This window comes from Alternaria rosae (genome assembly GCF_020736505.1).
Source record: "Alternaria rosae strain MPI-PUGE-AT-0040 chromosome Unknown BKA58scaffold_2, whole genome shotgun sequence".
NCBI classification, from domain to species: Eukaryota; Fungi; Ascomycota; class Dothideomycetes; order Pleosporales; family Pleosporaceae; genus Alternaria; species Alternaria rosae.
Window position 1 is genome coordinate 4146455 of NW_025763571.1, and position 12390 is coordinate 4158844.

General features: G+C 44.8%; 1 protein-coding gene across 1 annotated transcript; it reads left to right on the top strand.

Annotated features, from left to right (window-relative positions):
* Positions 1-10973: 10973 nt before the first annotated feature.
* On the top strand, positions 10974-12020 carry BKA58DRAFT_398986 (uncharacterized protein; the record flags this gene model as incomplete). The annotated part of the gene is made up of 3 exons (XM_046171519.1): positions 10974-11182; positions 11270-11640; positions 11872-12020. 3 exons carry the CDS (start codon positions 10974-10976, stop codon positions 12018-12020), a joined length of 729 nt encoding a protein of 242 aa, XP_046029828.1.
* Positions 12021-12390: the final 370 nt, after the last annotated feature.

A 12390-nucleotide genomic window follows, 5' to 3' on the forward strand; every position in this document is an offset into this window, starting at 1 on the left:
AGCTAACGCCTTAACGCGTAGTATAGAAAAATAATAATCTAGAGTATTAAGATAATACACCTAAAAGAGAGAATAATATTATAAGTAATAAAGAAGAATTCTCTTCTTATTAGAGGTAGAGAGTTAAAGACTAACTAGAACCTCTAACAAAAGGTAATAATTATTGTAGAGCTAAGAGTTACGTAATATACTATTCTACTAAGGCTAACTATTAGAGATAGCAGCATATAAAGAGATAGCACTACTATTATAGATATTCTATAAAGATAGAATAAACAAAATAGTAGAACCTAAAGTAATAGGTATAAGAATATATTAAATTTTATTATTATACTTATTATAGTTAACTTAAATAGTTTATCTCTTATATAGATTATTAACTACTTATTCTATTATTTATAGAATTAGATTGTCTTTATCTATAAGTTATTTTATAATAACTCTTTTCTACTAAATTGCTAGACAAACCTTATAGACTACTACTTTAGTCTACCTTGCCTTAGTATAGACTAAGTCTAGAGAAGTATAGCCTAACTCTGTATAACATTAGAAACCTTATTATTAATAACACTAAGTAATAACCTTTATATAAGCTAAGATAGAATGCTATAATTAATACAACTTATACTCTCTTCTAATTATTCTATCTATAATACTTGTATCTAATCGTGCGATAGTGTTACTAGAAGGTTGCTATTGTTACACGCACACTTAAAGAGAGAAAAGCATATCTTAGAGATAAAGCTATCGTATAGCTATATAACTAATAGCTCTCTGTGTAAGCACTACAATTAGTAGGTAGTAAAGAGAAGTTTAAGTTATAGCGCTTAGGTAGAGAAACTAAACTTCTCTTAAATATAGGCATAACAAAGTGTGCGCTATACTATAAGCAGAGATTGTTACGCTCTGTATAACTAACTAAATATAGCGTACCGCTTTTAGTATACGTGTAGCTAAGTTCTACTAATTTTATTTAATTAATTCTACTTAGTTAAGTTACAGCTGCGATTCTCTGCACGGCTACTAAGATTTGTCTCTAAGTTTTTAAGATTTGTCTCTAAGATAAGATTTGTCTCTAACGCTAGTGCTAGCGGAACTTTATTACTTAAAATAGATTAGTGCGTAATTTATTAACGCGATAGTGTCGCGATATAGCGCGTTACCGTAATAGATTAAGTATAAAGAGGTTTTAGATATAGCTTATTAATTTATTTTTCTATCTTAGTATAGAGAATATAGTATCTCTTCTAGACTTGCTCTATAGCTTATATAAAGAAGCGTATACTGCGCTTAAGACGTATAGTATGTAGTATAGCTACGGCTTCGTTCGTAAGCAAAGCTAGCCTTATAATTTAACTATTAAGATACGCTATTACTATTACTACGATTATTTTAGACATAACTACTAGTTAAGCGCGAAGGTTCTAAGCACAAGTACACGCTCTACTAGATGTTCTTTTAAGCTTGTGATCTTTAGAATAAAAGACACTAATTAGTAGAAGCTAGAGGTATAGAATAAGAAATACAACTATCTCTAGTTAATTAACCTAAGCGCGTACAATGTCTATTATAGGCGTATACTAGCATAGAAGAAGGTAATTAAATTAATACTCTATGCTAGAGTGCGGCCTATATAGATATTAGCTGCTATCTAGAGAGAGAATTAGAATATACTAATATCTACTACTAATATCTGTAGTAAGAGAAAAGCTATTAGAGAGAAGTATCTTAATAGAAGAAGCTCTATAGAGACGTTGCTAGATAAATTATTAATAGTAGACTAGATCTTTATAGTTAAGAAGAACAATAACAATTGTATCTAGAACCTCTTCTTTGTCTACTAGAAGTAGATCGAGCTTCTGCTAGTAAACTCTAATGTACTATTAATAGACTATACGTATTAAACAAACAAGTATAAACTTTCTTTGCTATATATACTAGGCTGCACTAACCTGTAGACGTTCTTCTCTACGAGCTTCTACTTTCTAAGTAATAAGACGTATACAGACTACTACTAGACGATCGTAAACTTTCTTCTTAAGATAGGTGTATAATAACTACGTGTGTTTATTAGCGACTAAGAAGAAGTATTAAAGATATTAGCTTACCTATTACTTCTAGAAGTTTCTTAGCTCTTATACGTATAGTATATTAATAAGAACGTTTAGACAAAAGTATAACAGATATAGTAAGACGCTAATAGCGTAATAAAAGAGAAAAAGTAGAGGATCTCTAAATAGAGGGCCTTATTTATAAAACGCTAGACTTAGGTACACTAGCTCTTAACGTTAAGAGTACTCTAGAGTAGCTTTTTTCTAAATTAGATAACCTTAGGCTAACTAGAGCAGCTTGTCTACGTAAAGAGACTATTAGAGTTCTAATTTAAATAGAACGATTTACTTAAAGACTACAATTACTAGCTAGAGCTTTGTAGGTACCTGTAAGAAAACTAATACTAGACACGCGTAAAGTAGGTAGCTGCGTAGACCTCTTATTATTAACACTATAATACGATTATAAGCTTACTTATAGAGAGAATATATAAGGTTCTAAAGAACTATCTTATAACCTTAACTAGCGACTTGCTTTGTGTTGTTAGAAGAATTAAGTAGATAGTAAAGAGTTAATATAATAAGTATAAAAAGAAGATTACTTCTTCTAAACACACTACTAAGTTTTAGTATAAGCTTAAGTCTATACTCTTTCTTTCTTCTAGTATTTACGATATTCTTACACTGCTAGCTATTAAGCGTATTAGGCAACAAGATCTACTGCGCTAGAAAGAGTAATAGCAGCGTTATAGCGGGTATTCTTGTTTAGGCCTCTTTAAGAAAACAAATAGTCTTCTATACTATTATATACTACAAGAAGTAATAGCTACTAGATCTACGCTACAATTAAACTACCTCTACGATAATTACTAGCGTTATTAACGTAAGCGAGAACGTCTAGTACGCTTATTCTCTAGGCCGCACTAGTCTGTTCTAGAGCCTCTTACTGTGTCACAAGACGCTACGAGCACGTGTTTAAGAGCTTACAAGAAGCGTTAATTGTAGCTACGTACGATATCTGGTGTAATACAAGACGTTGCGTAAGGAACAGAGCAGAATGAGAAGCGGTGAAAGATATAGCTAGGGCCGTGCGCGGCGCTCAGGCCTTAGCTGGCCAATTAACAGATTTCGGGTGGACTGGCGAGCCACCCGAAATCTGTGCGTTCAGGTGTTAAGGGAACCACGGTGGTTACCGTAACAGTACCCCCCTCTTACTCTTAAGCTCCTGTGAGTAGAGATCATGTCATGTAGTGTAGCAGTTTAGTTGTCTTGCATCACTTCGGGTGGCTCCAAGATGTCAGAAAACCTCTCATGGAAACCGGCTACGGCTGCGTTATCCTTCAGGTCTGCAGCGGGTTCCCAGGTCATCTCATCATAGCCTGTCCATTTAACGTAGTATTCATGTCGTCTACGACGCTTATTGTAACGGAGGTCTTCGATACTCTCTACAAAGTATTCTTCTTCGTTGTCTACAACAACAGGTTCGGGCGGTAGGACAAGTTGTCCTGGCAGGTACTCCTGTTTTGGCGCAGCAGGCCGGAGTAAGGACACATGAAATACTGGGTGTATCTTCATGGAATCGGGCAGTTCGAGACGGTACGCGTGGGAAGAGATCTTTTTAGCTACTCGGTACGGGCCTAGATTCTTCCAATCAAGCTTCTTAGATGCCCGTTGCGTTCGGATGTTACGCGCGTCTAACCATACCTCGTCGCCAATTTCGTATGTTGGCGCAGGTAGGCGTTTGCGGTTCGCGTACTCTTGCTGTAGGGCTTGAGCCCATGTCATTTCTTCACGGATGAACTCAGTAATGTCGCGCATCTTATCCACCATCGCGTTCACCTCACGAGCTTGGAGAGCTTGGTAGGCGGGACGTGTCTTGTTGGTAGGCGGCTCGAAGCCCATTCGGGGATTCTGACCGTAGCAGGCCATCATCGGGGTTACTCCAGTAGACTCAGAGACGGTATTATTGGCTTCGAACTGAGCGGTGGGGAGCCATTGAACCCAATCGTCTTGTTGATAGTTCGTATACGCGCGTAGGACTTGTTCCATCGCAGCATTAGCGTTCTCTGTTTGTCCATCTGTCTCAGGATGGTAGCCGGTTGAGAAGCGCGGGTCTATCCTTAGTTGAGCACACAGCTCATCATGGAAAGCAGATACGAACTGTCTGCCACGGTCCGAGACTATCGTATCAGGGAGGCCATGATTACACCAGACGTAGCGCAGGAACATACGTGCTACGTCGGAAGCCTCCATCTTATCGCAGGGGATCATGTATCGGTACTTAGACAGGCGGTCTACTACAACCATGATGTTCTTGCATCCTTCGGATTCTGGCAGGTCAACGACGAAGTCGACAGAGACGTCTGCCCAACGTCGTTCAGGTACGGGTAGCGGCTTCAGCAGGCCGTGGTACTTCTCACGAGAAGCCTTCGAGCGTCGGCAGACGTGGCAGCAAGAAACATAACGGCGAACGGTCTCAAACAGTCGGGGCCAGTAGTATTCCCGCTGGATTAGTTCAAGTGTTTTCCCTCGGCCAGGGTGGCCTCCTGATGGGGAATCGTGGACTGTTCGCAGGATCTTGATCTTAAGTTCGTCGCTGTCAGGTATCACTAACTTGTTGCGATAGTAGAGGCGACCCTCACGGTCTTCGCAGTCACCAAGTGTAACTGTCTTAGACCGTCGTGCGCCGTCGCGCAACAGCTTCAGCGTTTCTCGAATAAACAGGTCTTCAGGTAGCCCATCGCCTGTAGGACGGTACTCATCGTCGATAATCTGCTGGATAGATCTATCTGTCTCTACCAGTCTAATTGCTACGGGTTCTCGAAACAGGTCAGGACGCAGTAGGGTCTGTTTCCGAGCTTGTCTCGCTTCCTCCTGAGCAAGCTGGTCCTGAGAGCGACGGGTAAGAGCGTCAGGCTTCTCACCGTGCTTGCCGGGTCGGTATGTAATCGTAAACTGGAATCGTGATAGGTATTCAGACCAGCGGGCTTGACGGTGGCTCAGTTGCTTCGTAGTGGCGAAGTACTGCAGGTTCTTATGGTCGCTGAGCACGTCGATAGGGAAGGCAGCGCCTTCTAATTCTGGTCTCCACTGTTCGAAACAGCGAACAATAGCAAGTAGCTCCTTGTCGTAGATCTCGTAGTTGTTCTCAGCGGGGTTCATTCTTTTCGAGTAGTACGCGACCGGACGGAGGACGCCGTCAGGTCCAGATTGGGACAGCACTCCTGCTGTAACATAGTCGGAAGCGTCAGCTTCAATAACAATTGGCAGGTCTGGGTCGAAGTGTCGTAATATTGGTGCAGTAGTGAAGGCATGCTTCAAAGCATCAAAAGCCTTCTGGCAGTCGTCATTGAAGAGGAACTTAGTATCCTTCTTAGTCAGCGCTACTAGCGGAGCAGCTAGGTAGGAGAAACCGTCTATAAACCGTCGGTAGAAGTTTGCGAAGCCTAGAAATGCTCTGACGTCCTTAACGTTGTTTGGGTACTCCCAATTTACAATAGCTTGCACCTTCTTCGGATCCATTTGTATTCCGTCTACTCCAACTACGTAGCCAAGGTAAGTCACCTCAGTCTGGTGAAACTCGCATTTGTCTACGTCTAGTTGGAGTCCAGCTTCTCGAAGGGCGTTTAGAACAGATCGTACATGCTCCTTATGTTCATGGAGATTCTCACTGTAAATCAGGATATCGTCGAGGTAGGCCGTGCAGAAGACGTCTAGGAACGGGCGTAGTACATCGTTCACGAAGTGTTGGAACGTGCTCGGCGCATTAGCTAGTCCAAAGGGCATCACTAGATATTCGAACAACCCATATCGAGTGCGGAAGGCTGTTAGCCATTCGTCTCCTTCAGCAATTCTCAATCGGTTGAAGGCAGCAATAATATCGAGCTTCGTGTAATACTTGGCCTTGCTCAGTCGGCTCAAGGTCTCTTGGATCAACGGGATTGGGTAACGGTTCTTAACAGTGGCGGCGTTTAAGGCACGGTAATCGACGCAGAAGCGTAGTCCGCCGCCGGGTTTCTTAACAAAGATAACAGGGGAGGCGACTGGGGAGGAGCTTGCGCGAATGAATCCCTTCGACAGGTGATCTTCGAGGTACTTGCGCAACACTTTGAGTTCGTTCTGAGACATGCCATACAGTGGGCCGAACCCGTGCTGTTTGCCGGGTATTAGTTTAATCTTGTGGTCGTAAGGCCGTCGTACAGGCAGCTTATCAGACTCTTCTCGTGAAAAGACGTCTATCAGGTCATGATACTCCTGAGGGACTTTCGTGAGTGGATCGGTGTGCTTCTTCTCAGTTAGTGCCTTGTCAATGTCGGCAATGCTAACAGCACAGATTTCATAGCCTCTTTTGCGTGCTAGGCTCATAAACGGAGCAGCACCTATACAGTAGATGTCGAGTTCTGGCTGCAACTTCGACGAGTCGTTCTGTTCGTCTGTTGGCTGGGCACTATCAGGGTCGGGTACAGGTTCGGGTACAAGTTCGTTCAACTGGCGCTTCATCTTAGGTAGCCAGTGGTCGTGCCGTTGTCGTGGCACATGCTTAAGTTTTGGGTTTTGAGGGTAGGCTTCATCATGCTTGTTGTTGCTCCACTGTACCTCAGGAGAGAGAACAGGAGTTCTAGTAGTTCTAAGACAACGTTCTTTACATCGTTGAGCGGTGAAGATTAGTCCTTCCTTGTCGTAGTCTAGGTTTACTCGGTGCTTGTTCATCCAGGGTTGGCCAAGTATTAAATTATGACGGCCGGTGTTCGTGACGTAGAGTCGTATAGATTCGTTGTGATTGTTGTGTTGTAGCTTCAGGGTGACAGTGTGAGACACTTCTCCACCGTCGAGTACAGTTCCAGTAAATCCAGTCGGGTAAATAACGTAGGGCAGCGGGTCTTGACGTAGTTTCAGGTTGCGCGCGAGGTCTCTGTGAATGTATCCAATACCAGTAGCTCCAGTGTCAACTAAGGCTTTAAGGTTACTCTTAACACCGCCTTGTTGAACCGTACAAGGTATTGTAATACAACGTTTCCAGGTATCAGTCTGAGGTTCAGACCAGAGTTCAGCAGAGATTCGGTGGGTGCGCAGTCCCGGGGAGCGACTTATCCTCGGGACGAGGCTTTTCCCTTCTGGGATCGGTTACGAGAACGTCGTCCTCGGGATCGCGAAGGTCGCGAGGATCCTGACGAGACAGAACTAGTAGACTGGGTACGGTCGTGGTCACGCGCGCTATAGGATCGGATATGCTGAGTAGGTAGGGGAGCGCTGCAATCCTTAGAGATGTGACCTTTCTGGTTGCACTTAAAGCAGCGGCCTTCCTTGATCCTCTTCTGTCGTTCGGAGGAACTAGCGGGGGCGTATGCTGACGCGTCTATCTCCATTGCGTCGGGGTGGGTTACAGGGTAGCGTCGTGGGCGGTCTGGTAGGAAACGGAGGTTATTATCGTACGTGGATATCAGGTTAGCGTAATCGTTAAGGTCGCTAGGCAAGGCTTCTCCAACCATTGCACGTTGAAGTTCGTGGGATAGAGAGTTCCGGAGGGACGCGATCAGGCCAATCTCATTTAATCCAGTGTCAGCAGCTAGTCGTCGGAATTCGGCGAAGTGGGAGGTGAAGCTGCGCTTTCCTTGACGGAGTCCGCTTAATCGACTAAGAGCTGTCAGCTCCTTGTTTGGGTCTCCGTAGGTAGCTTCAAGAAAGGTAACAAGCTGGTCTACATTATGGATATCCTTGTCCATAAGCGGGTCGATAAGAGCTACTGCGTCCTTCTCAAGTCTAGAGTGAGCGTATAGCAGGCGGAATCTTTCGTTCGGGTATCGGTCTGCGTTTCCCTCGAGCTTGTACCTAAGCTTGCGGACGAAGGCAGGGAGGTCCTTTCGTCGGCCATTGAACAGAGGCGGGTCAGGCAGACGGTCGGTTCGGGGAAGGTCCTTCAGGTTCGCGTTGGGCGGCGTCGCAGGATTCGAGCCAATTCCAGATAGCTCTTCTAGACGAACTTGATCTCCCTCAGCGCTGGTTCGAGTAATGGCTGGGGTAGCAGCAGGAGCAGACCTAGTCTTAATAGACTCAAGCTCTTGGCGAAGCTCTAGAATCTGTTGAGAGTGTCGGTTTTCTTGTTCAGCTAGATTGGCAAGTAGTGCTTCGTTGCTAGCTTTTAATGCAGCGGAATCAGCTTGGATAGCATTTAGCTGATTCAGGATCAATTGCAACGCGTCAGGTTGCCCTTGAGTAGTCATAGTGGTGTGACGCAACGTAATGTCACAAGACGCTACGAGCACGTGTTTAAGAGCTTACAAGAAGCGTTAATTGTAGCTACGTACGATATCTGGTGTAATACAAGACGTTGCGTAAGGAACAGAGCAGAATGAGAAGCGGTGAAAGATATAGCTAGGGCCGTGCGCGGCGCTCAGGCCTTAGCTGGCCAATTAACAGATTTCGGGTGGACTGGCGAGCCACCCGAAATCTGTGCGTTCAGGTGTTAAGGGAACCACGGTGGTTACCGTAACATACTGCTTAAACAAGAGGTGCGCTAAGAAGGAACAAAATATTAACTCGAAGAGACCTATTAACTTTTGAATAACATGTACTACCTTCTATTTCTTACTTTAAACCTTACTATAAAACCTAAGGTTAAACACTTGCTAAAGCTCTACGGTAAGTTAGCACTTCTGTTACTATTTTAATACCTACATCTGCACTAGATATAGGTTCTATAACTACCTATATATCTGTGTTAATACTAGCACCTACTTCTCTACCTTCTTCTACTTTTCTTTAGTTATCTCTGCCTGTGGCTATTGCTGTGTTAGTGACTGCGGCTTAACAACCTGCCTAGTAACCTCTAATGTTAGAGGAATTCTTAGCTGATATTATAGGCTGATAGTCTTAACCTATTCTAGATTAGTACAACGACATAATGTTAGCTACTAACTTTCTAGCACAGACAGGGCAGCAAGATAATCCTACAGAGCTAGTAGAAGCGCGGAATATAGCTTTAGCTATAGAAGGACTTTTTACTTTCTGTACACTAACTATAGCTTAGAACTATTATTTTAGAGACATGAATGCTTTCTACTCTAAGAGATTTGAGCAGGTTGATGCGCAGAATGCAATTGCTAAGCCTTAGCGTGAGCCTTAGTATGAGCCTCGACAGCGTTCTAAGCGTGCAGCAGCAGCGGCAGCCTTAGAGGCTTAGAAGGATCTTGGCCTGCGTAAGAGAACCTAATAACAATAGGAGCGAAGTAGGAATTACCTAAGGCTGTAACTAATTCTTGTAATAGCATATATATAGTTGTGCTTAATCTATTGCGGCGACGCGCTGTATCGCGACGATGTCGCGTTGATAAATCACGCGCTAAGCCATATTGAGGGGTTAATTTCCGCTAGCACTAGCGTTGGGGACAAATCTCATCTTGGGGACAAATCTCAAAAACTTGGGGACAAATCTCAGCAGCCTCCCTGCACTTTTCCCCGCAACCCGACAGACCAGTGGTACTAAAGTAACAGCACCCGTTCGAAAGGGATTGTTATTGTGAAGAGACAGGCCACTCTCTCTTCTGTTAAAGAAATCCTCCACATCCCCTTCTCGAAACCATTTTAAAAGCGCCTCATTATACCTTCTCACACCCTCGAACGCCTTGGGTCTATTGCACTCCGGAACCTTTGTTAGCGCATTGAAACCCCTCGCAATATTCTCATCAAAAGTATCAGCCACATACCTACACTCGCCTTCTCTGCCTTCGAAGCCCTGAAGGTCAACATAAGCAAGTATAGCATAGGCACTAGGGACACTATCTAAGTGCCTTGAAAACTCTATCCACGGCTCGCCTGGCCATCCAAAGTAGCCTGTTGCCCTGCAGAACGCGCCCAAATGATGACGCATGCTCATCCAGCTTTTTAAAGCGGTCTGTATACGTGCTGCGTTGTCGCCTAGCTGGGCTTGTAGGGCCTCTGTATCGCTGAGCTAGAACAGGTTGAGCAGGAAGTTTATCCGCTTTTTTGCATCGATGTCGTAGGAGTCGGAGCTGAACTGATTGTTTCTATTCAGGCAGGAGAGGAGGAGTTTGAAGAGTTCGCGGCGGTGCTTACGTTGTTGCCAGTTCGCGGGATCTGATGTGTGGGGTATAAGAGATTGCGTGATTGAGGGCATGACTTGTTGTTTTTCGACGTTAATTAGTGACATAGCTTTCGTTATTGTAACGGTGTGAGGAGGTGAGACGTACTGTGTTGAATTGGCTATCTGAGGTGGACTGAGCTACATATATAGATACCTGTACACGAACTATCCCAACTCGTACTGGAGTGGCTCCGGCCAAGGCCGTAGACTGTTACAATCATACGCAGAGATGTAGTAGCAAGGAAGATAGCCGAGTGCGTTAAATCTCTCAAGACTAACGGTAGTGAGCTCTAACCTCATGACGCCTAGTATCATGATATAGTGCATGGCGTCTGCAACTTCCGGGTGATACTGTTCTAGCTTTGCCGCGGCAGCCCCGCATGAGGCATCGTACGCAATGGCTGTGTCTCCACAGTTCTATGAAAGGGGCGTCACCGACTAGCGGCTGTGGCATCCTGCTAACCAAGACCTTGATGGTCGTTTGTCGACCCACACACTGCACACAGCCCCAGGTGCTCTATCCTTAACCTTTATAAACCCTCGTAGCCTGGAATAGATGGCCGTCCTCTTCCAGAACCATTTTGACCGCACATTAGGAGCACGATCATCTGAATTGCTCTTGTGTCTGACCTTGCCCTCACTCTTCCCTTCGCACCCCTTCTCCCAGCACTTCTCTAGCACTTCCCAACCGTTCAAAAGCAGACGGTTAGTATTACATCCCGCTTAATTGTCTACTAGCTAACAGAGTACAGCATCCTAGCAGAGTGTGTTTCTTGTTTTTTTGCTGGATGAGCGAAGTTCGAGCGAAGTCCGAAGCAATCATGAAAGACAGCCAAAACCCGATGAGCCTCGAGCGAATACTAGCTCCCGATACTTCCGATAATCTTGACACTTCTGAAACCCCAGCTGGTAAGCCGCACAAAGTAACGGCGCAACACTGCAGCGGTTTGCACGCCTTTGGCGCAACAACTAGCACCGCCTCCCGAGACAAGCGATACGACAACTCTGCGCAGACTGTCGATGCAGTGAAGTACGCCAACCCTGCTCAAACCTACAACGCGGCGAACTAATATGCTCCGCACGCCTACCCTTCGCAACCCCTCGATATACGTTGCAGCGTTGAGAAAGCTCCGCCCATCACCGCCGGCGTAAGCTCAGGTGCTTCAAACATCGGCCGAATCCCTTTCAAAAGAGACAAGAAATTTATCGTCGTCAACCCTGGAGACTGTTATACACCCAGCAACGAGTACAACCCAATTTGCGGGACGTGTGGCAGGGATGATCTCATTTTTGATGACTTGAACCGCCACCAGAAGTCACCCTACTGTGTGAACGAGCGAACCTTCAAACTAGCGTACGCTAAAGCTGTTTTAAACTACCGCTACGATCAGCTCCCAGCCGTTCTTAGTCGCTTTGATAAACAGCATGGTCAGACGACCAAATACTGCAAGTCTGACTTGGACAGAGTCCTTTCGCTGTTGTCAGGAGGTAGGGGTAGGGGTAGATCTTGGATAAGGTGGTTTAGTACCCTGCCAAAGTTAACGAAGCTGTGTCGCGATCTCGACAACTACTTTCACTGGTACCCTTACCCTCCGGCATACCTTATACCTTACTAAAAACCGAAGCCTCCGCCGCACCGCATCATACGCGAAAACCCGAACCCGACATACCCTTTGAATTACCCTTCAACGTACCCTCGTCCTTGCCTACCTTCAACAGCCCCGACTTATGCCCTCGAAATGACTGCCGCTGGGACATCATCAGCTCCCAACTGTTTCGAAGCCACCACGAGGACTGCAGCCGACACTGCTACGAAAGCCATGTTGTCGCAGGCCATGCGCTATCCGGAACATAAGCCTTATTACTAATAACGTCGTATGATGATCTACATATGAGCTGAGCTAGAATGCTACAATCAATACAACTTACACTCTCTTCTAATTATTCTGTCTACAATACCCGCACCCAACCGGGCGACACATATCTAATTTTAATATGTCTGCTTTGTCTACCATATATGATACAAGCTTTAACCAGCTACTACGCTATCTATGCTAGGCTAGAGTCTAGCCGTGGTAACGTTCCTTAGTAGGAGCTTTGGAGCTATAGCAGAACCTTAGAGAATACTTAAGAAGGTTCTTAGACTACTATCGCTAAACTTGTGAGAGGAAATACTAAGCGATATAGCTGAGCTAGCTACTAAAACGGAACGTTGTTCTCTAATAACGCCTAAAGAAA